Source organism: Musa acuminata, chromosome BXJ2-6, assembly GCF_036884655.1.
Source record: "Musa acuminata AAA Group cultivar baxijiao chromosome BXJ2-6, Cavendish_Baxijiao_AAA, whole genome shotgun sequence".
Classification (NCBI taxonomy): Eukaryota; Viridiplantae; Streptophyta; class Magnoliopsida; order Zingiberales; family Musaceae; genus Musa; species Musa acuminata.
The window spans coordinates 39,639,602-39,661,601 of NC_088343.1; the positions used below are offsets into that span (position 1 = coordinate 39,639,602).

General features: G+C 40.4%; 3 protein-coding genes across 4 annotated transcripts; 2 read left to right on the forward strand and 1 right to left on the reverse strand.

The window, feature by feature from the left end:
* The first annotated feature begins 2,394 nt into the window (after nt 1-2,394).
* On the forward strand, nt 2,395-6,849 carry LOC103989329 (AP2-like ethylene-responsive transcription factor BBM). Its single transcript, XM_009408140.3, has 9 exons — nt 2,395-3,306; nt 3,395-4,034; nt 4,201-4,283; nt 4,423-4,431; nt 4,528-4,616; nt 4,706-4,779; nt 4,901-4,951; nt 5,040-5,116; nt 5,211-6,849. The coding sequence occupies exons 1-9, from the start codon at nt 3,078-3,080 to the stop codon at nt 6,086-6,088; spliced, it is 2,130 nt and encodes a 709-aa protein (XP_009406415.2). The 5' UTR covers nt 2,395-3,077; the 3' UTR covers nt 6,089-6,849.
* Nucleotides 6,850-8,605: 1,756 nt separating this feature from the next.
* On the forward strand, nt 8,606-16,213 carry LOC135615558 (plant UBX domain-containing protein 11-like). 2 transcript variants are annotated; one of them, XM_065114211.1, is made up of 10 exons: nt 8,606-8,762; nt 10,271-10,370; nt 11,074-11,123; nt 11,230-11,311; nt 13,011-13,076; nt 13,172-13,239; nt 13,350-13,565; nt 13,650-14,166; nt 15,260-15,532; nt 15,819-16,213. In XM_065114211.1, the coding sequence occupies exons 2-10, from the start codon at nt 10,271-10,273 to the stop codon at nt 16,055-16,057; spliced, it is 1,611 nt and encodes a 536-aa protein (XP_064970283.1). In that variant the 5' UTR covers nt 8,606-8,762; the 3' UTR covers nt 16,058-16,213. The 2 variants fall into 2 exon arrangements, with proteins under 2 accessions (XP_064970283.1, XP_064970285.1); XM_065114213.1 differs by lacking the exon at nt 8,606-8,762 and adding an exon at nt 10,099-10,123.
* A 2,726-nt stretch (nt 16,214-18,939) lies between these two features.
* On the reverse strand, nt 18,940-21,465 carry LOC135615559 (uncharacterized). Its single transcript, XM_065114214.1, has 2 exons — nt 20,935-21,465; nt 18,940-19,666 (listed from the first exon to the last, which is right to left on the reverse strand). Exons 1-2 carry the CDS (start codon nt 21,446-21,448, stop codon nt 19,587-19,589), a joined length of 594 nt encoding a protein of 197 aa, XP_064970286.1. The 5' UTR covers nt 21,449-21,465; the 3' UTR covers nt 18,940-19,586.
* Between the last annotated feature and the right edge of the window lie 535 nt (nt 21,466-22,000).

A 22,000-nucleotide genomic window follows, 5' to 3' on the forward strand; every position in this document is an offset into this window, starting at 1 on the left:
GGCCCTGAGTCCATGTGGGAGATCATAATTGTTGCAAGATGTAATAGAATGGGATATAAAGAGTGAAGCATGTGCATGAGATTTATGTACACATATAATATGTACCACAGAGGGCCCTGCATGGAATGATGATGATACATGCATGTATTTGCATGCTTCCATGCACACGTGTGGACTCATGACTTCCAATCCCTTGGATTGGATTGGATTCAACCCCCCCTTTCAGTTTTATATCATCTCCATGCAACCTTTGGCAAGTCTTTCTGGTCAGAAAGCTTGAATCCCAATCACTGTTGCTAACCTATTCTTACGCAAATGGTAGTATTATCACCATGGATGCCATTATACTAACCCTTTTGGAAGTAATGCATTAAACTACTCCCAGTGAGCATTCCTAGGATTTAGAGCAGGATTCCATTTGGAAAATGAGGGTGGTCAATGTGAGACAAAACCCTGACAGGCCTCCCTTAACCTACTCCAAATCCTCTCTCTCTCTCTCTCTCTCTCTCTCTCTCTCAATGATAAAGGTGGGGACAAGATCAAGAATGGAGCGCACTAACTCGTGAAAACCGGGTCAGAGTCACAACAAAGGTTACAGCATGCTAAACTTGACATGAGGTGGAACGAAGCCTAGCCATACAGCTAGCTCACGAAACCTGGGATATGGAATGAGCTGCTGATGGACTGAGGAATGGGAGAGACAGATGGATGTGACGGGGTGTGATTTCTTTTTCTCTTTCTTTCTTACTTTCACTCAATGCCTCTGTTATCTTCTGTATGAGTTTTCTTGTCATTTGTGCATGGAAATGCTCACGTCTTCACAGCAAGGAGACACGGACATCTCCCTGTACCAGTGTTGTCTACTTGAGATAATGTGAGCTTTCACCCCCCACTTAACCACGTCAAACTGTGGAGTTTAATGGAGTCAGTGTGCAGGAATTGTATTTGGTTTTGGTGGACTAACCCTCTTTGGCTTGCGTTCTACTCCCCCTGGAGGAGACGGTGTCATCTCCCCGGCAGCAGCAGCTGCAATAGTCTATGGTTGGCCGCTTACAGGAGGAGGCTTTCTTTATTGTGGAGCCGACCATTTCCCTTTGTAAGGGATGGTAGCTGTCGACCACACGGCACGTGTTCGTCGCCGCCCTCGCGGCCTCCCTCCTCCACCAATGCGTGCACCCCCTTCACGGAGCACCGCATCCTTCGCTCCCTCCACACCTCTCTCTCTCTCTCTCTCTCTCTCTCAATGCCACTCACTCACTGCACCAGATGCCACAAAAAAAGGAGTGTTGATGGTTGGCCATAATAATCCACATATTGCAGATGTTGTACTAATTATCTGTGTATTTTTAGTTCACTTATTTCTATTTTTTTTCTTTTTCCTTCTTTTATTTTCTTGATATAGAAATCTTCATGCAGGCATTGCATGCATGCATGCGTCTAAGCTTACCTGATGTGGATACAAGCACCAGAGATCTTTTGCACGTGTGAGTAGCAGAGGAAACGCCTTATTTACGTAACATTTGCACCTCAACACGTGCGAAGACGTGTACACTAGCAGGAGATTGTACATGGGTGAAGATATTTTTGTATGCACTCGCTCATATGCACTCGCTCACAGCAAAAGGAATGGTGGGAGACACGAGTGTACAAGCTCAAGTACCATCTCATGTGGGCACGTGGGAACACCGCGCATGCAGCGCACACCCGTACAAAAGTCTCGGGCGGGGGAGCGCAGAGATGTGTGGAGAGAGAGAGAGAGAGAGAGTGAGAGAGAGAGAGAGAACTCGGAGAGACGGCCTGGGAACCCTACACTTGCTTCCTTGTTTGGCTTTGGCTTTTGGGATCCTCCTCCTCCTCCTCCTCCTCAGTGATTATTTTTTCACCCTCTCTCCAGTCTTGCTTAGGCTATCATCACGATTGGATTACCGAGGGGCATTAAATGTATTTTACAGTGGATCACAGGCTTTGCATATGAACACTGTAACAGAGGAGGAGAAAGAGGAGAGAGATGCCATGTGTTTTACCATGTTTGATTCCCTTCTTGGCGGTCAAACTTTCAACAAGGCCAGTGCACTAACCAAGACGAAGAAAAACTGCTCTTTTTTATCTTGTCTCTCTCCTGCTTCCAACTTGAGATAAAAGCTGGAAGATTAATTTATCTCCTCCGTACCGTGATAAAGAGGTCCATATCGAGGAATATGCCATTTGTTTATAGCGAGATGAGAGATAAAAAGATGGCAAGTAGGGCTGAGTAAGTAAAATTCCTTCAGGATCTATAGATTGTGGCCGACTACTTTTGTGGTCATCCTTGCTCCATTCTTTTGTTTCTGTTGACCAGAAGACAAGGGTTCGTGTTCTTCTATAGGAAGCAGGTCGCAAGCCCTTCTCTTTGCTCTCTTTCACTCCTTCGATAGAGAGAGAGAGAGAGAGAGAGAGAGAGAGAGAGAGAGAAGCTGATGGCCAACCTGGGCTTGAGTAAATGGGTAGGAAGTGAGTACAAGTTTTAAGGGAGTCTGTCCAAGGTGTGAAGTCCGGTGGCTTGCCCTTGACAAAGGTTGATTTAGGGGATTTCTTCTTGTGTTTGGGGGAGTATGTTTAAGGTAGCATCGGTCAAAAAAGAGGGTGAGATGATGTGAAAGGCCGAAAGAAATTTACACAGCAGACTTTGAGGAACACTTACCATCACCATTTCACACAGTCTTGACAACCATCTTTCCACTGTCTTCTCTTTAACGAGCCTTGCTGTCATCTGCCCTCTTGTTTGTTTGCTTACGGAGATAAATATGACATGTTACTTTCTTCCCTCAGGTTCTTCTGACCCTCCTTTCTTCTTCACCTCTTCGGACCCCCAATGCGCAGCTTTCTCTCTCTAATTCCCATATCATTGCACTATCCGCTTCTCGTCTTCTCCTTCTCCTCCCTCCTGTTAACTTTCCACTGCTGAAACCCGTCTCTCTCTCTCTTCAGACCCCGCAGCCTTCCCTTTTACTACCCTTCCCCCCCACCGGTTTGACGCTCTTTCTCCACATCTGTGTTTGCGTTTCACACAAGCTGGGCTCGCTCTCTTACCGGCCTCTATGAACAACTGGTTAGGCTTCTCGCTGTCCCCTCAGGAGCTCCCTCCTCCGCAGGCTCAGCGAATCCACCCCTCTCCTGGCATCATCTCTGACGACGAGGTCTCCGCCGACTGCTACGGCCTCTCCCCCGACTCATCGTCAACGCCTCCCCTTGGCATCCCAACTCTGAGGCCAGATGGGTCTTTTGGCATCTTGGAAGCCCTTAACCGGCCGTGCCATCATTCCCAAGGTCAGTACGGATGCATTGGTTTTCACTGCTTCCTTGCATGAGTTAGCTAGCTTATGGTGTTGTTGAAACTAAAACCGCGGCGTTGTAGATTGGAGTATGAAGAGCCTAGAGTATAAAGGAAGCTCTTCTGAGCTGTCAATGTTGGTTGGGTCAAGTAGCAACCAGAACACCATGGACGACCAACAGCCTAAGCTTGAAGACTTCCTCGGTGGGCACTCATTTGCGCAACATAATCAGAAGCTCCCGTCCATCGCCGGAAATTACGACAATCCGAGCGACTACATGTACTCCCATGGTTGCAACAGTGGGGGGCTTCTGAGCAGCAACGGTGGATGTAGCAGCAGCTCCATCGGGCTATCAGTGATCAAGACTTGGTTACGGAACCAGCCGGCGCCACCGTCACAGGTGGAAGGAAATGGAAGCGACGAAGCGGGCTGCAGCAACATGAACAGTGGTGTTGGAGGTGCGGTGGCGGGGAACGTAGGCGGGACATTGACGAGTTCACAGAGCTTGTCACTGTCGATGAGTACTGGGTCGCAATCCAGCTCCCCGTTGCCGCTCTTGGCAGCGGCTGTAAGTGGGGGAGGGGAGAGCTCAACGTCAGAGAATAAGCAGAAGGATGGTAATGGGAGTGGCCTTGATGCCCAGAGCGGCGCGATGGAGGCAGTGCCAAGGAAATCTATCGACACGTTTGGTCAAAGGACTTCGATATACCGGGGAGTTACAAGGTTCACCATGCAATCCTTCACTTGAAAACGTGCTTTTGTAGTCACATTTGATGGATGATTGTAGCAAATGCTAGTAGATATGAAAAGGAACTTCTCAGTACATACACTAGATGAGAGTTCATTCTTAGCTTATGCTTTGATCTCTTATAGGATTTCTCTTCCACAGGCATAGATGGACAGGCAGGTACGAGGCTCATCTATGGGATAACAGTTGCAGAAGAGAAGGACAGACTCGCAAGGGCCGACAAGGTATGTGCCTCTTAGTATCGAGGTTTGGTCTATCTCGAGGTCGAGCTTTTAGTGTTGCTGGCTTCTCATCGTTTTACTTGATCTCCTGGGATATCGTCATGTTCCGGATCTGTACATGGTGGATTCCTCCTGCATGCAGTCTATCTAGGTAAGGAAAGAAGGTTGTCTTTGGTCTCTGTAGTGCATATATATCTGTACACTCACGAGTATCGCTTCTCTTCATGTCTGGTCTCCATTGGAGCAGGTGGCTACGACAAAGAAGAAAAGGCAGCTCGGGCATACGACTTGGCTGCTCTCAAGTACTGGGGTACTTCTACCACCACCAATTTCCCTGTAGGTTCTTTCTCTTTGTCAATCCGGTTGGAACAACAGCATTGATACGTGTTACATCTTCTCTCATTGCCTGTGTTGCATCTTACCAGATAAGCAACTACGAGAAAGAGTTGGAGGAGATGAAGCATATGACGAGGCAGGAGTATGTTGCCTCTCTAAGAAGGTAGCTTTAGGTTCCTGTTAGTATGTGATTGTTAATTCATCTGTTATATCTCCAACTCTTCTTATTACTTGATGACCAAAACTTCAGATGATTTGGTATAATCTGAGTTCTTGAAATGCAGGAAGAGTAGTGGATTTTCGCGTGGTGCCTCTATATATCGTGGAGTGACAAGGTATTTTGCGTTGACACTGTTAACTGGATTACGTTGAGAATTCAATTGCATCTGAGTTCCATTCTAAATCAGATGATTAACTTGACAGACATCATCAGCATGGAAGGTGGCAAGCTAGGATAGGAAGGGTAGCTGGAAACAAAGATCTATACCTGGGAACCTTCAGTAAGTTCTCTACTAAGGCTTAGAATCTTATCGTCGGTGCTGGTAATGCACACCAGCGTGTCTTGTGAACGTAGATTTGATGACGTTTGTGCAGGCACCCAAGAGGAAGCAGCAGAGGCCTACGACATCGCAGCGATAAAGTTCCGAGGCCTCAATGCCGTCACCAACTTCGACATGAGCCGGTACGATGTGAAAGCCATTCTCGAGAGCAGCACGCTTCCTATTGGCGGAGCTGCCAAGCGCCTCAAAGAGATCTCCGACCACGCGGAGGCGAGCGTCGACGGCAGGATGACCGATGATGGTAGCATCACGTCCCATCTAACCGATACCATCAGCAGCTACGGCTCCCACCACCATGGCTGGCCGACCATCGCCTTCCAGCAGGCGCAGTCCCTCAGCTTCCACTATCCTTATGGGCAGCCCAGGGGGTGGTGCAAGCAGGAACAAGATTCTATCGTCGCTGCTGCTCATAGCTTGCAGGAACTTCAGCATCTCAACTTGGGGAGCAACACCCATAACTTCTTCCAGCCATCTATGATCCACAACCTCATGAGCTTAGAATCGTCCTCCTCGGTGGATCATAGCACGGGGTCTAATGCAGTCATCTACAATGGAAACGTCGGAGGGAGTAACGGAAACTATAATGTGGATGGCACCGGTGGGTACGTGATGCCGGTAAGCACAATGGTGGTGGATCAAAAAGATCAAGGCAGTAACAGCTATTCTGAGAGTGAGGGGAAGCAAATGGCTTATGAGAATATGTTGGCCGCTGGTGATCCCTGCGCTGGGAGGAGCATTTACTATCTGCCACAGCAGTCGACCAGTAGCAATATGGTGAAAGAGAATGGCTATGAGCAGATCAACGGGTACAACAACTGGATGCCTGCAACAGTGCAGGCTCCTTCAGCAGGAGGAAACAATGTGACTGTCTGCCATGGGGCTCCACTTTTCACAGTATGGAATGATTCTTAGGTCAAAGCTTTGGTGATTAGAAGGGGAAGAATGTGGCTGGTTAAGGAAAAGAAAGGAATATTCTAGCTAGCTGATCCTGACTTCGACTTATCTTTATATCTTGTAAGGGTTCTCGATACTGATGATGATAGAGAGAACCAAGAAGAGCTAATTGGTTTTTGTCAAATGCAACTCTTCTTCTGACAATTTGCATTATCCTGAAGTTTTGGTTATGGCCTGTGAGTGGTGATCATGTCTCACTTGCTGTGAATTTTGGGGAGCTTCAGATGCATGGATATGATAATAGCTAAGGAGCTTTGTATTTGGTCATGTTAAGAGAGAATGGTCATTTTCCAATATCTGAGATGAGGTACACTTGAGCTTCTTTCATGTGCTCATGTTGACTGAATCAGTGCTAGAATTCCAGCTACCATGATTTCTTTTATATGCACATGTCTCAGCTGCCAAGTTGGATGTTTTCAAAGGTTCATCCTTTGACAATATATACACTTGCAGGTAGGAGGGAGCCTGCAGTAGTGGACTGCAAGTTAAATCTTAATGGGTGCATGTTTCATGCAGTTGATTGTTGCTACCACACTTGCTTTAACATCACCCTCTAGGTTTGCATCTTGTCCCTCCCATGTGAGTTATTCTGCAAGTCAAACATCCAAAATGCATCATACATAATTCCTACAGCTAGGGCTTTACTAGTTTATCTGCATTATACTTCAAGGCTTTGTCTTTACCAGTTCACTGTATTATTGTTATGAGAGGCATAATGTTTTATTATCCACAGCTTAAATGATGAGTTTGATAATATATTCACACATTAGAAATATGGTCAAACTATTAAATTAGTATCAAGGATAAAATCTTACTCTCAAGTAGAAGTTTGGTAATCTGAAACATAAATGAAACCAGCAAATGGTATAAGGCAGATTTCTGTCTTTACTATGAACGCTAGCAAATTCTATAGTTATCAGAGTTTAGTGTTATAATACAATCAAATATTTATTAGGCTAAGCCTTGTTGTAGGAAGCCAAAAACTCAGCAGGATATCAAAGCAGCAAGTCGCATTTGAATCTCCAGCTCGTACTATTATTTTTGTTTGCTTGGTCAATCTAAAACTACGTGAGACTGTTGTTCTTTCCCATGCATTTACCTTTCTTGAGAACGGTGCAGAAGATGTCTTCTTTGTTGGCATGCATGACTGCCATAAAAGGAGGAATGAGGCTAAAAGGACACCTGAGCTAGCTTATGATGAACCCCTCGAACAAGATGGTGTTTGCAAAGTGATATAGGAATTACTTTGTCTTATTACTCAGAAACAAAATTAATGTCGTTAATTTTGTTTGTTTGATCATCCAAAACACTTGCCTCTTGATCATCTGCAGTAGCACACTCATCATCGAACACAGGTTTTAGAGTAAAAGGTGAAGCACCAGTACTTTTTCTAGCACCATGCATTCTGAATCCAGAGAACGAGGTAACTGAGAGTGGAGACATTAGTTTCTGTCTCTCGACCAACCGAGAGTGCAGTCTGTGTTCCCGTGATTCCTGTTACTCGTGCTTGAGAAGAGAAGGTTGAATTCATGAAGAAGAGGATCTGCAACATAACTGCATTGACCTTGTTTCTGCCGGCTTGCATGTTTTCTCTTCTCGATAGACACATGAACGTATGAATGAATCGCCTCGAGGGCGCTAAGCCACAAGTCCGCCTCGTCTCATCTCCTCCGGTGGCGGCGAAGCAAATGCATGCATGCATGCATGCGCTGCCGTGTGGGCGGCCAATCCCTGGAGCTGCCTGCATGCAGGCGCTGCTCCTGACAGCAAACTGAGGCAGCCTCGCAGAAGCTCATCATGGGTTGGTTGTCGGTGTTTTGAGATGCTCTAACTTTGTAATGCTACATGCATGGAGGAAATTAATTGCAGAGATTAATCTAGCCTCTGTTTCAGATTGATTCTTGTTCTTGCTTCACATGCAGGATAAATGTTGGATATTTCTGAATAGAATTAGTTCTTTCAAGTTGTAGATGTTTTTCTTAGCAGTGAAATGTCAATTGTTAAGATCTAATTTGGTTCTGTCTGTGTATAGTGAAGCAGGTCCAACCATGTAGGAGGAATATGGAGCCAGATACGTCGAGGATCGCAACACAAGGCTTCTCCGATGCTGAAATCAATCAAAATATGATCTAAGATGGAGAAAATAATGATTTTATCCTAAAATCCTAATAACCTCAACATATCTCGGCCCCAGTAAATAAGCCCTACTATTGATTTTATTGTTAGTGACGAGGAAAGGCGGACGACGAGGGAAGATGGGAGGAGGAGGAGAAGGGGGAAGGGAGGAGGGGACGGCCAAAGTTGGGGCGGAGGAGGTGGAGGATGGAGGATGAAGGGTATTTACGTCAAAGTGACAAAACGCGGGCGCTCGTAGATAAAAACCGTATATTAATGGGAGAGGGGACGACTAATGGCATACTAAAATTTATAGGGACAATTACGACATTTTACAACTTGAGGAGGACGGATATGTAAAAGTGAACCCGTTAAGCTATAAATACAGACACGACAGCAGCCGAGCGCGATTGCCCTCCACTGTAGTCCAGGGCAGACCGCGATCATCTCAAGAACCCTAATTGCTCCGATCCTCCGCGGCATATATCTCTTCTCCTCGAAGATCCTTTTCCCTAAGGTACGCCACTCGAGTCCGTTTCCTCGAATTCTGTTTTGCGACCGCTCCGATCGTGCTTTCGCTAGGTGGGATCTGAACGTGAGGGGCTAGGGTTTCGTTTATACTGTGAATTTTTGATTGCCTCTGTTCTGTTGGGTCCATTTGGAGTTCCGAGTTGGGTTTTTTTCATTCTTGGAAGGAAATTAATGTTGGAGTCGACTCGGGTTTGTATCTATGGGAAGTTTCGGCTTGTTCTTCGCCTGTTTTCTATTGAATGGTACATCCTGCGAAGTGCGAACCACTAGATTCTGGTGGCTCGCAAATCGTGTGTTGCCTGATGGAATGTGTTGGTTCCTTATATGTTACACGGCACCAAATGTATTGGTCTTTATACGGGTGTGTGAATCAAGTGTTTTAGCTACTTATGATAAATGGAAACACTACATCTATCTGTTAGCATGTTTCTCAGGCATCCACTAATTTCAAGAAAAAGAACATGGATGAAGTTTTCAGTGACCAGGGCACTGAAGGATCTCTCTATTTTGCTTTGAAATTCCATGCTGACTGAATAATTTGAAATATGTTCTAGGTTGATCATTTGAATTATATCTACTTATCAGGGGTTATGCTGATTGAGATTTAGTTAAGCTGAAGAGAGCTTTTCAAAAGAGCATCTAGGCGATGTTTCAGCTTTAACGATGGCAGTGGCAGGGATGACATTACACGATAGATATTATGAGACAAAATGTAAATATAAGAATAAAGAGTTAGAGGACATAGGAAGAATAGGATATAGCGGGGACTGCTGCTAAGTTTTCTTGAAGGCACCTAGAAAAGATGTTCTCTTGACTTTACCCTTTTTGTCAACAAAAAGCCTTCTCCAACTTCTTAGTTGATAAATTGTGCTCTTTAAGAGGTTGGTTAACAAGGAGATTGATGTCAGGAATGAGAAATACCACAGCTGCTTACTTGATAACTAGGCCAAACCCTTCTTGAGTCATAAATTAAATTTTATTGAAACGTTCCAATCCTAGGAGGAACCTACTCTTTCCCAGAATTTCTAAATAATCATTAATTACAAATTTAGTCCCAATATTAGCTATCTAATTAATAAAAAAGGGGATCAAAGTAATTTATATCTTATAGCAATTTGGTGTTATTTGGACGGTCTCAATCAAACTTCAAACTAGGACATGATTCAAGTATATCATTAATTCTAGTAGATGCTTCTGAATTTAAATATAACTCATAGTTCACTAAGATTTTTTTTCTTTCTGAAACCTTTTGTTAAAAATATTGTTTAGTTGAACTCATTTTCCACATTGTTGATTCTAGAGTCATTCTGTTCTGGAGAATCTATCAGATATTTCTTCGAAGGCAAGGTTATTTATGCAAGTTATTTGCTTCTTTGTTGACAACTATTTCACAATCATATCTTTCTTCGCCTATTAATGAGTAAGAATCTCAGTAGTTGTACTCTAGTATTCTCTATTGACTTTATTTCTCTTTGTTCTTTGGTGATGAAAAAGATGGAAAGATCCAGTTATTCTTTCACGTATAAAGGTTCCATTCCAGATGCAATTAATGAATCAAGGAACCAAAAGAAACTTTTCATGGTCTATATTTCAGGTGAGTTCATTGTTGACTAGACATGTGTAGTTGTGGCATTTTAATTACTCAAGAAAATAGAGTCATTCATCTTCTCGAGATTATGTGGTGCAGTATGGTACGGATAATTGCATGTTTGTTCTATAGAACAAACTTTCCTAGTTGTAATAGGATTTAGGAAGCCATCCTTGCTTGTATAGTGCATGTAAAACTATTAGGTATTAACGAAAATGGGGATCAGATGCTCATTCAGTATGTTCAATAGATTTTAGTTGGAAACACAATCAAAAGAAAAGTTCATTCTCATATGATATATTTGAATGGTCTAGCTAGATATTGTTATGCATTCCAAAAGCAACCAATATGACAACAAGTATGAATGAATATCGTATCATCTCATAGCATAGAAAACAAGAATATAATATTTGATACAATAGAATAAAAATGGCACAATACACAACAGTGTAAATAGATATAATTACCATGATTTGTAAATTCATTAAGAAGATAACGAAAATCATGATCTATAATCCGCATAGAGTGGAACCAACACATGATAGGCAAGATTGTAGCTGATTGGCACAAGGAATATAAAGCATAGAACCTTAAAAAGCATTTGATGAGTCCAATATTATCTATTCACAAAATACACCGATTGACTTACTTTACAACCATAATTTATCACCTGTGTTTAATGTTGTAAATTTTCATGGTTCCTTATCAGGAGCGGATGAAAATTCTGTCAAAATGGATCAGACATGGCTGGATGAAAGAGTATGTCATTGTTTTCCATACTATTTTGCAAAATGGGCAATTGAGACATTTGACTGCTTTCTTTATGTCACTTACTTTTTCTTGTGGGGTTGACATTCACAATTAGGTGGCTGAATCAATATCAAAATGTTGCATATTTTTGCACTTGACAGCAGGAAGTCTTGATGCATCACAGTTTTCTGCCATTTGTATCCTTATTGGGCAACTTTTTATTATCTTAACGTTATTGCAAGATTATTTGCTGGAACTTTCATGAATAGCTTGACATATATATTTATGTACCCTCAGAGGTTGTGTACAGTGTTTGACATTTATATAGTGGCATAATTATCTGAGCTGACAAAAAACCATGTTTGTACATTTGATATTGCACATGTAAGCATTATTTGGTTCACCTTCTGAATTGTCTGAAAGCCTCATATCTTTAAGGACTTGATGATCATGGATGCTAATCAGTTGGTAATTAGTTGTGCAGCACAAGGAGTGGAGTTGACTTTAATTTATGCCTTCTTGAATCTTTGCTGTCTTAGTATATAATCAAGTTCAACTGAGTTAACTTAGTGGAAGATGAGTTTGATACCAGAACATGTTGCAGCAACCCGATGACAGATCTTAAAATTGTAGAGAACCTGAAAAAGGAATGAAAAAAACTTGTAATGACTAATAATAGTTTGATCTCAGTAAATTTGCATGAGTCCACTGAACTGTGGAAGAAGGCATGATATGTGAAAGGTAAAGGTTAACAGATTTTGTTTTTTTTACAAAGGTATCTTGGTTCTTAAGTTGGGGATCTCCACGGTGGCTGTCAAAGATTCAGATTAGTTAACGGTAGAGATGCATAATAAAAGTTTCAGATAACAGAATAATCTAAATCTTGCATTGTAGTGCACTGTAACGTGTGAATCATCCTGATTAACAAACATTTTGTTGTCTGACATCCCATAGGCAAGAGCCTTATGATTGTTACTCTATAAAGCTTTCTTTATTTATATTTCTCTTGGGATACCAAAAGAAAAAACTTTTCAAATGTTTTAAGGTGTGTTTATTTTCAGAAAACACTTTTGCCAGTTTTTATATGTATTTTTTTCTCTTTGTTTTGCAATTCATTCCATGGGAAAGTACAGAAGCATGTTTGCTTATTCAAACTCGAAAAAGACTCTCCATATATTGTCCAAATCAGGTGAGATTCTATTTTTCCTGGATGCCAATTAATATAGGAAAAGTAGGAACCCGCCTAATTTTATCCAAATCAATTGAAAGTCTAGGATGTTACCTGGTTTTTTTCGATACTGGGCTATTTTTCAGTCTGAAACTTGACTAGTTTCAAGTGAAACTACTTGAAACAATCTAAAAGCTCCAACCACCACCATTAAATCATTGTTCATCAGATCTTATGCCTCTTGATCTCCCCCATTCAAGTGAGAAATTCTCTCCCTTTCTGATCCATCAGTGATCTTCTCTGCTACCTTTCTCATCTTCCACCTTCCTCATCTTGCCACCACCTATCGGATCTGACAGGCCATTAATCCCTCTCATTCAGTGACCCTTCCTCCCTTCGATTTGCTGGTTGGTGGTTTTTGAAGTTTTAGATGGCTATGGTTCCTCCAAGGCTTAGATCATGAGATAGGAAGTAGATAAAGAAGAGAAAGGTACTTGACCATCTGAATATATCTGGTATTCTTTTTTTGATTCATATTGGTGGCAATCAGTGAATGATATAATGTTGGTATTTAAAAAGGTATACTAACTTGGGTGATCTACCTTTTAAGATTTCTCTATATTCTAATTGAAAAGGTTGAGCCCTCCATATGTTTTATCTAACAATGTCCGTGGTATAGCATTGTACATCCAGACTACCTTTGTGCTATTTTGCTTAACCTTTTTCAGATCCTCAGAAATCAACACCAAGCATCTGTGCCATTGGACTTAACGGTGTTATGCTATGGCATTATGGTATGAATATTTAGTTGGTTTTTTTAGGAGACAACACAGTAATTTATGCTGTGACTAATTCTAATGCTTGCTTGTCTTGTATTTTAATTTTTCAGAAGGTTACATTACTATTGAAAATCTTATAGAGAATATTGACAAGGCTTGGGCAGCACTCCATATGCAGGTTTTCTACTACACATGCTCATTTTCCTATCTGCTGCTAGATACATTTTAATCTATTTTTGTTAAGAAAACATGCAAAAGTCACGGCATTAAATCATTGAATGATTGCAGGAAGCAGCTCTGACTCTTTTGACGGCTGCACTTGCTTCAAAAGAGCCTGAACCTCTAAATTCTACTCCTAATGCTGTTTCATCTGAGCAAGTAGTCTCTTCTGATTTAAATGTTCCATCAACTTCAGCTGCTAAATCTGGTCAAGATTCAGAACCCAGACCATTAACTGATTCTCAGCAGTTGGAGGATGAGAGGCTTGGTGAATCAAATAGTCAAGTAAATTTTATTTATCTTTTACATTAGTGTGATGTTATTGCCTTGTGTTGCATGAAGTTCTAACTTGTCATTTGTGTGTTTCAGAAAGATAATCTGCTTGGTGAAGAAACTTGTTCTCAAATGGATACTCCTAATGATGTGAAGATTGGAAGCATAGATGGTTCAAGTTCAAGCAGGAATATTGCTGGAGAAGCACTTTCTATCCTCAGTGATGTGAATTCTGAAACTTACAGTTATGCAGCTAACTCCAATGTCCCTGTTGAATGTTCAACTATGGATATGACCCAGGCTGCAACTAAGTCAGAGCCAGACACGAGGTCGGCCAGATGTGGTCCAGTACCTTCTGAGATAACTACTGAAGTAGAAGAGGAAACTCCTCCAGCTAAAAAGGTTGATGGATCAAGTGGCTTTTCAGATGCTGTAAAGTCGAAAGATGTGCATCTGAATATACGTATACCAAATGGGACCAGTCTTCAGACAAAACTTACTTTAGCTGATACTTTGAGGTCTGTGAAAATCTTTGTGGATGAGAACCTGGATACTATGGTAGGTTCATATAATCTGGCTGTTCCTTATCCAAGAAAGTTGTTCAATGATGAAGGTATTCAACTCTTTGAAGTTGCGTTGATATTTGACCTTCTACTTATTTTTGCTAAACATGTTGAGTCTTGTTAACGATCAAGTTTGAACCCTCCATGCTGTTGCTGGTTGGTTGGACCAACTTTATGATTTGCTTCTTGTTAATCAGGATGAGTGGCTTATAGATGGATACTTTTCTTTTTTCGTCTTAACTCCTCTTTAGAGACACAGTTGATGTTTAATTGGCGTAGGACATCTATCATTCATGAATAATCTATCATTGATGAATAAAGTTGAAGTTCAGAGGGGCAAAAGTGGTTGGCTGGATGCTAAAGGTTAAAAGCTTGTCATTGGTGGCATAATAGTAGAAATGGAGGCACAGTAATTTACTAATTTCTACTATCCCTCCAATAGTCCAATTTTATGTAACTACTATCTTTTCATTCTATTTGACTGCTGAAGTTTCAACAGTCGCAACTTTAAGCAGTCTTGAGTCTCTATAAGGGCCTTCATGTTTCATCAATTCACTTTATGAATGTCAAAATGTCCGATATTTCTTTTTCAAAGTCTTTTTCATCCTTTGAAGGTTCTGGTTGGCACAATTTTGAATGTTGCTTGGAAGCCTAGGTCACAATGGCCCTTGAGATATGAATTTCCAAGAAAACCAGTTTTTCCAGTTATTTTGGATTATTCTTGATATACTTTTTTTGTTACTTGCATAATATTTTCTCCATATTTTGCTGTTAAAGCTTTTGGCATTTTGGAAGGTGATATTCTGATAGAGGACATCAAAAAGTGATCATCTTATGCTGATTATAAGATTAATGCTAATCTACTCATGAGTTGGCGAATTATGGTATCATTTCCATGCCTTCCCCAGCTACAGCACACACAAGGTTTTGTACATCCATAGGATGCCTTGTTTTAACCACCTTGCTAAAATTCTGTGGTTATTACTGTATATGTCCTCATCATAATTGGTATCTGTTTTCCCTTGTTTCTTGAGATTTTATTCTGCATATGGTTCACCTTCTTGCTGTCTGTTTTATTTGGATATGGATCGAGAGATTTAAATCTTTCTTAAGTCAAATGTTTATGCATGAATGTTTATGCAGACATGACTAGAACATTGTCCGAACTTGGCTTTGCTAGCCGGGAGGCATTAATAGTTGTTCCACATCGTCAAGGCACCAGAGCTCCCAGGGGTCAATCATCATCAAATGACAGTCAGAATGGTGTGACTAGGACTGTTTCAAGTGAGAACACGGGAGGATATTTTGATTATGTTAAAAGGATCTTATCATACGTGAATCCATTATCCTATCTTGGTGGAAATTCTAGCTCAGCAAATTCTGAAACAGCAGAAAGTGATGGCTTATGGCAGTATCGTGAGTTCTCTCACTCCTCAATGCCCTTTCACACTGACATTTGCTGTATTCTTAAATTATCTGAACTCTGTTTTAGATGTTATTTATTTGGCATTCTTTCTATGCAACTGATTTCACAGGTTATGCATTTTTTTAATGCGATCCGTATTGTTGACACCCCCCTACTGCTAGTTGTCATTGCATTTATTTTTAATTATAGGTCTATTATACAGTAGAAAAGGATGTAGTTTTCCATTGATCTGATAATGCAACTTTTAGACTTAATCCACTTGTCTCTTCTTTGTAGGTCCTAATCCTGCTATTCAGAATCATTTATCAGGAGCACCTCGACGCTTATCTTCTTCAAGTGACCAAAGTAACCAAAACACTGATTCTCATAATACCAGTGGCGGGGTAAGGCCAAGCCCATCGAGACAATTTGGCAGTAATATCCACACTCTGAGGCATGATGATGATCCATCTGGCGACAAGAACATGTTTTGGAATGGAAACTCCACACAGTTCGGAGGTGATGACAAGAAGTAAGTTGGTAATCAAGTAGAGGTTAGTTAAATGCATCAGCAGTGTTGAAATTGTTGATATTAAGCAATTATGACACTCCAAATATGTTGATATTTAGTAATACGTTCCTCTTGAGTTTGCTACTGCAGCAATAAATAAAAATTACTTCCCTATGCAGAATCTACTTTGTTCACAAATTTCTTCCGACAATGAATGTCATCTTTTTAACTGTTATTAGAGTCCAATTGAGATGCACTCGTTATTCTGTCATGTGAACTATTAGTCGTGTTATTCCAAGTGCCTCACGTATGTAGGAAAGCAGGAAAAATTCCTTTTTGGACGATAAATTAAGGGAGAGACAAATGATCGTAAGACTAATTAAATGGACCTCATATTAATGAAACCGCATATAGGCCCCTTTTTTTAGTAAGATTCTTCTCATAAGGGAGATGCTATTAATGAAACCGCATATAGGTCCGCTTTTTTTAGTAAGATTCTTCTCATGGAGATGCTTTTCTTCACAAGTGCAATAAGATTATGTACATTTATTATTTTTTATTTTATAAAAAAAAGAACACCAGAAAAAGATAGGAACATCCCGATCATTTTTTTCTCATAAGAGATGAGATGAGACATGGAGCCACATAAATCATGATAGAGATGTGAACATGTTTGTCCATTTACATATTGCTTCTTGTGTCCATTTATATATTGCTTAGTATTTCCAAACCGACAGAATAAATCATGGGACTATATATATATATATATATATATATATATATATATATATATATATATATATATTATCAATAGTAGTTAGCTATCTTTAGCGTTTCGATTTTTATAATTTTTAAAAATTATATTGGTATCATTATAGTTACGAAAGTAAAATATTTAGATCTAATTATCCTGACGATGTTAGTTATATTGACGGAAATAAAAGATAAAAAGATAATTTTAACTTTTTATCGTTGCGTTGGCGCCCATCAATTGATTGTCAAATCTCCTACTGCAACTAACGGCTCCTAGGTGTGCCATCGTGCTCGGCCTCATAGCCGATGGGTGTTGGCGCAAACTCCACCAATCACGACAATAGCTATGGCGATGAGGTCAGCAATGTGCTCCTCGTGGAGGTAAGTGTCGTTGCTGACCTATTGGGCGATAACGGGGGGAGCGGTAGGAGCTCTGACAATCCCAACTTCCGGGCGTGGCTAGGATCTACCCAATAGGTGTCGGAGTATGTCACAATTTGTGAGCAGGGCACAATCTTCGAAGAGATGTAGGGGCAACCACTGGATTGATATCAGATCTGTGAGCAGTATTGATGTATAAGAGATAACACCGAGCAAGGAAGGAAACCGACAATGGTAATCAATGAACAGGAGGGATTGTTCTTATCAGACAACGAGGAACGAGAAGTCTCGGCGAAGATAAGAAAAGCTTTGATGCCATATAAAAGTGAGTGAGGAATATGTTGTAAAATGATGATGAGGAGGAATATTTATATAAAGGAGAGATTTCTTCGATCGATAATTTAAATCACGTAATCATAGATCAGAAATTTATGATCGATCTTTAAATTTATTCCATATGTGATTTTATCGTAATTTTCTATCAGAGTTCATCGGTGATGCTATTGTGGGTTTGCATGGCCTCCACGAGGAAGTCCAGCGCCGGGTCGTCGATCAACGGGGTCGACGCAGCAAGTGTCCTCCCCGTCCCAAGCTGGTTTGGCACCGAGTCCCTGGCCACTGTGCAGCGACGGCAAGGACGTCAAACGTTGCAGAGATGAAGCAACTTCTCCCTCCGAGCTTAACGCATCATTGCATGCAAGAAAGAGAGGGTGGCCATAAGGGAGAAGATCATGAAGTCTGAAGAAGGTAAAGTGAACATTTTTGTAGAAATTTCACTTATAATTCCATTTGCAAATTTGCTTGCTTGATATTGAGATAGATAATTATGGTAGTCTATGTTGACATGATGAAATATGAAATAAATTGTATTATTATGTTTAAATGTCCATTTAATCTTATTAAACATATGTCATTTGTTGATTAGTAATCACTAGGAAAAATACTTGTGCTCAGCAATCCAAAGTAAACTTTTGATTTTTTGCCTCTATTATGTTGGCTTTTGTGGCAATAGGCTTTTGTTCTGCCTCTTACTATAGAACTTTATTTTTATTTAATATGAGTTAGTTGATCATGAGTCACAGGTAGATGAAATGAATTGTATATGAGTAATGAAATCAGAATTTTCTACAAGCAATTAGGGATTATCTCTTGATTTTCTACAAACCGCAATGCAATTATATTATTTATTATGTTAAAATTCTGAGGATATTTCCTAACACCAAGAAAATTTTCAAAAATAGGGAATATGGCAAGTATGACAGTGATACAATTTTGTCAAACCTATATGACAAGACTTGGTTAAATTCTTATCACTAATCCTTCTCTTAATAAGCATAATAGATTAGAGATAGATTAGCTATTATAATGTCTGTAATCAATGATGGCAGAACTATTTAGTAGGAGTTTTTCATAATAATATTTTCAAATTTGATATTTATATGAAAGCTACTCTGTCCATTTTATCTAAGACTTAATTAACTTTTCTTAGAACCCATAAATAACCTTTCACTCATTGAACTCAAGTTGGTAAGAGATATGTAAGATGAAAAACCTATCCAAGTGGATAAATATTATATAAAGGATCAAAACTACTTATAGAAGTGTTCTATACTACACTCAATAGTCTTATATAGTCCAAAGATTCTATTTAGCTTGACTTAAGATGCCAAATCCACAAATTAAGTGATTTGGAAATCTTTCATACAGAAAGAAAGCAAATGGGAGACTTGGGAGCAAAATACAAGACTATGGATACTGATAGCAACAGGGACATGGAAACAAAAATATCAGAATGAACAACAAATGAATTACATATATCTAATGCAGAAATTTGCTTCAGTTGACATTTTCATCAAATGCAACACAATCACAATTGCACTAGGAAGAAAAACTCTTATTTTGATCTCCTTATGTCAAAAAGAAATCACATAAAGAACCTGCCTTTGCTGTAGACAGAAATGAAGATGACTTTTGTAAGCTGCAGAGTTAAATTCATTTGCTTCAGTAGCAGATGTTTAGCATCCAATTCTTAAGCTTCATGCCCTTCTGTCCGGTATGGCGTGCATGTGGAACAAATAGACTTACTTGAACAGCTCTACCACAACAATTTGCCACAGACAATAACACCACACTGCAGAAGTTTAGGAAAGGAAAGTGTTTTGTTCATCATAGTTCTGGGTACATGAATGCAGATCCACATGATAATATCATTCAATCCAGGCCTCACACATGCTTCTGTGCCTCTTGTGCTTCTTTTGCATCAGATTCCATCGGCGCTGTTCGCAAGAGAAGAATCGCAGAGCATCTATGAAGGCATATAGCAACAAGGCACAAGTAGAGAATTTGCTCTGCAAAGTCCCATTGGCTGATCATCAAAGATAATACTTTGCCAACACCAAGGTTGACCCCTTACTGGTCCATCAGTTGCATAATCTTATAGTGCAAGCCACTGCTTGGGCCCAAAACTTCAGCCTTGCTTTGACTTCATCAGGAGGATCACCTGGAAGTACACAGGAAAAAAAAAGAAAATGATCTATGAATCAATCATCCAGTCTAAAGAACAAAAAGGAAACTAAGAAGTGAACTACAGAGCTAGTTATGTAGTTTTGCTTAGTATCGCTCGAGTGCAAATTAGGTATTTATTTTATTACTGCAAATTGAGATCAGAAAAGGAATGATAAATTCACTTCTACTGTACTACCAGCAAACTAACTAATAACACTATTGAAATTAAATGGATTTATACCTGTGCCGGATTTAACTCCCAACATATATATCATGTATATCGATCAAACTAATTGAATTTTTTGTACTAATATGTCACGCCTTAAAATTAGCTTCTATATCTAAAAGTATGTGGTAATCGACTATAGAAAATCAAGTAAATGATAAAGGCTACGCGAGCGAAGTTGACTAAAGAATGGATATTTTTTCCTCTTCTTTTACGATTGAGGAGAAGAAGGCTAGCGAAAAGACCCTAGAGAAGAATTTATTAGATATAAGAACAAGAAAATACAAGAAAAAGAACAAAACAGAAACAAGACAATAAGAGCAAAGGATATAGAAATGTTCAGGAAAAGTTTACATGTCAATGGTTCTCCAGAAAGGAAAAGAGAATATATTACGTTTGGATATGCAGTAGTTGCCGAAAAATATCTAAAATCAACCAAAATCCTGAAGAGAACACACACAGCATCCACAGATAGAGAAAATTCAGTGGTTCGATTTCACATTTTATCTACAATTTATCAAGGAAAGTTCATTGTTGCACTATTCGACTCCGTCAAGAAGGAACTGCTTCCATAAAAACTCTCTCTCTCTCTCTCTCCCTTTACGGTTGTCTAAATTCTTACACTCCTTCAAAAAACCAAAGCCCCGTATGCTCGTTATTATTCCTATCCTTTCTTGAACAAAAGTAAGCAATTTCTGGAAAAGAAGAATGAATATCTCGTTTGTTGAAAGGAAATCTCACCAAATCAATCCCTCTTTCAACAAAGTTAATCAATATTTTGTGAATTGAAAGTAAATGTTTCATTTATTGTTCACCACGAAAAGGAATTCCTGCAATAGTAGACAGCATGAAGTCATTCCTTGGCGAAAACTAATGTCTTTCGCTTGTAGTTCTTCCAGAGAAGGATCCCCTCATGAATCACTTCAATATATCTAGTCAAATTGATTTCTTTGCGCAGAATCTCAAACAAAACAGCAAAGATCGTTCAAAAAGGACACAACTTTGAATCGGAAAGAGAAAAAGAAATCTCATCTTACCGGGACTGGAGATCTTCCAGTTAGAAACGGGAAGGGAAGCGACCGCGGCAGCACAGGGCTCCGCCGCTGCATCGCCGCCATCGACCTCCAACGACCGGCTCATGGAGTAACAAAGCTCCAGAGCCGGCAGCGTGTGGCATAGCTCCGGGATCTCGCGGTAGCTAAATCCGAACCCCAAGTCCAGGCACCCTTTGAGCTCCACCAAGTCGTCGTCCGTCAGGCTCATCGTCCGCCCCACTCCATCTCCTCCTACGTCGGATCCCAGATCCAACCCCTCCGCCGCCTCCACGTATCCCTCCAACATCACCACCCCGCCACCGCCCTGTCGACTCCTTCGCGGCCAAGCCGCCTCCCACGCCTTGCCATCCCTCCCATTCTCCTCCATCTCCTCCTCTTCTTGAGCCCTCCGCTGCCCCTTCTTCTTCTTCTTCTTCTTCTTCTTCTTACTCGCTCTCCTGGGCTTAGGGTCATCGTTCGAGACAGGGCACTCTGCTTCAGAGCAGTAGCTCCCCATCTCTCTCTCTCTCTCTCTCTCTTATCCATGGCAACGTCAGGGGGTACAAAATTTATATGAACTTATGATGCGATGCATGGCGTTGTCATGGCATGGCAAGCCATGGATGATGCCATGCATGACAATAAAAAAATTATTCTAAAAATATATATTAATTAAAAAAAGAGATTTAATAAGTCGTAAAGAAGTAATCTTACTTTAATTACTATATATATATATATATATATATATATATATATATATATATATATATATATAATTAAAGGGGATTGATGCCACTCAGTATAATATAGTAACGATAGTCTTCATTAGCAAAAACCGTGGTCTTAGTAAGATAATAATAATAATAATAATGGAAGACTCATTCCAAGATGCAAGTTGAGGAGTTAACGAAGACAACCCCCAATCAGCAGCAGCTTAAGTTAAATCGGAATATGTTCTGTTTGGCTTTCTCTCCCACTTAACTCGCAACCCATTGCAGCACAAATCCTCATCACGGAAATATGCTCTCATGATGCAACTCCAACTCAGCAGGCATATCCAGATAAGCCC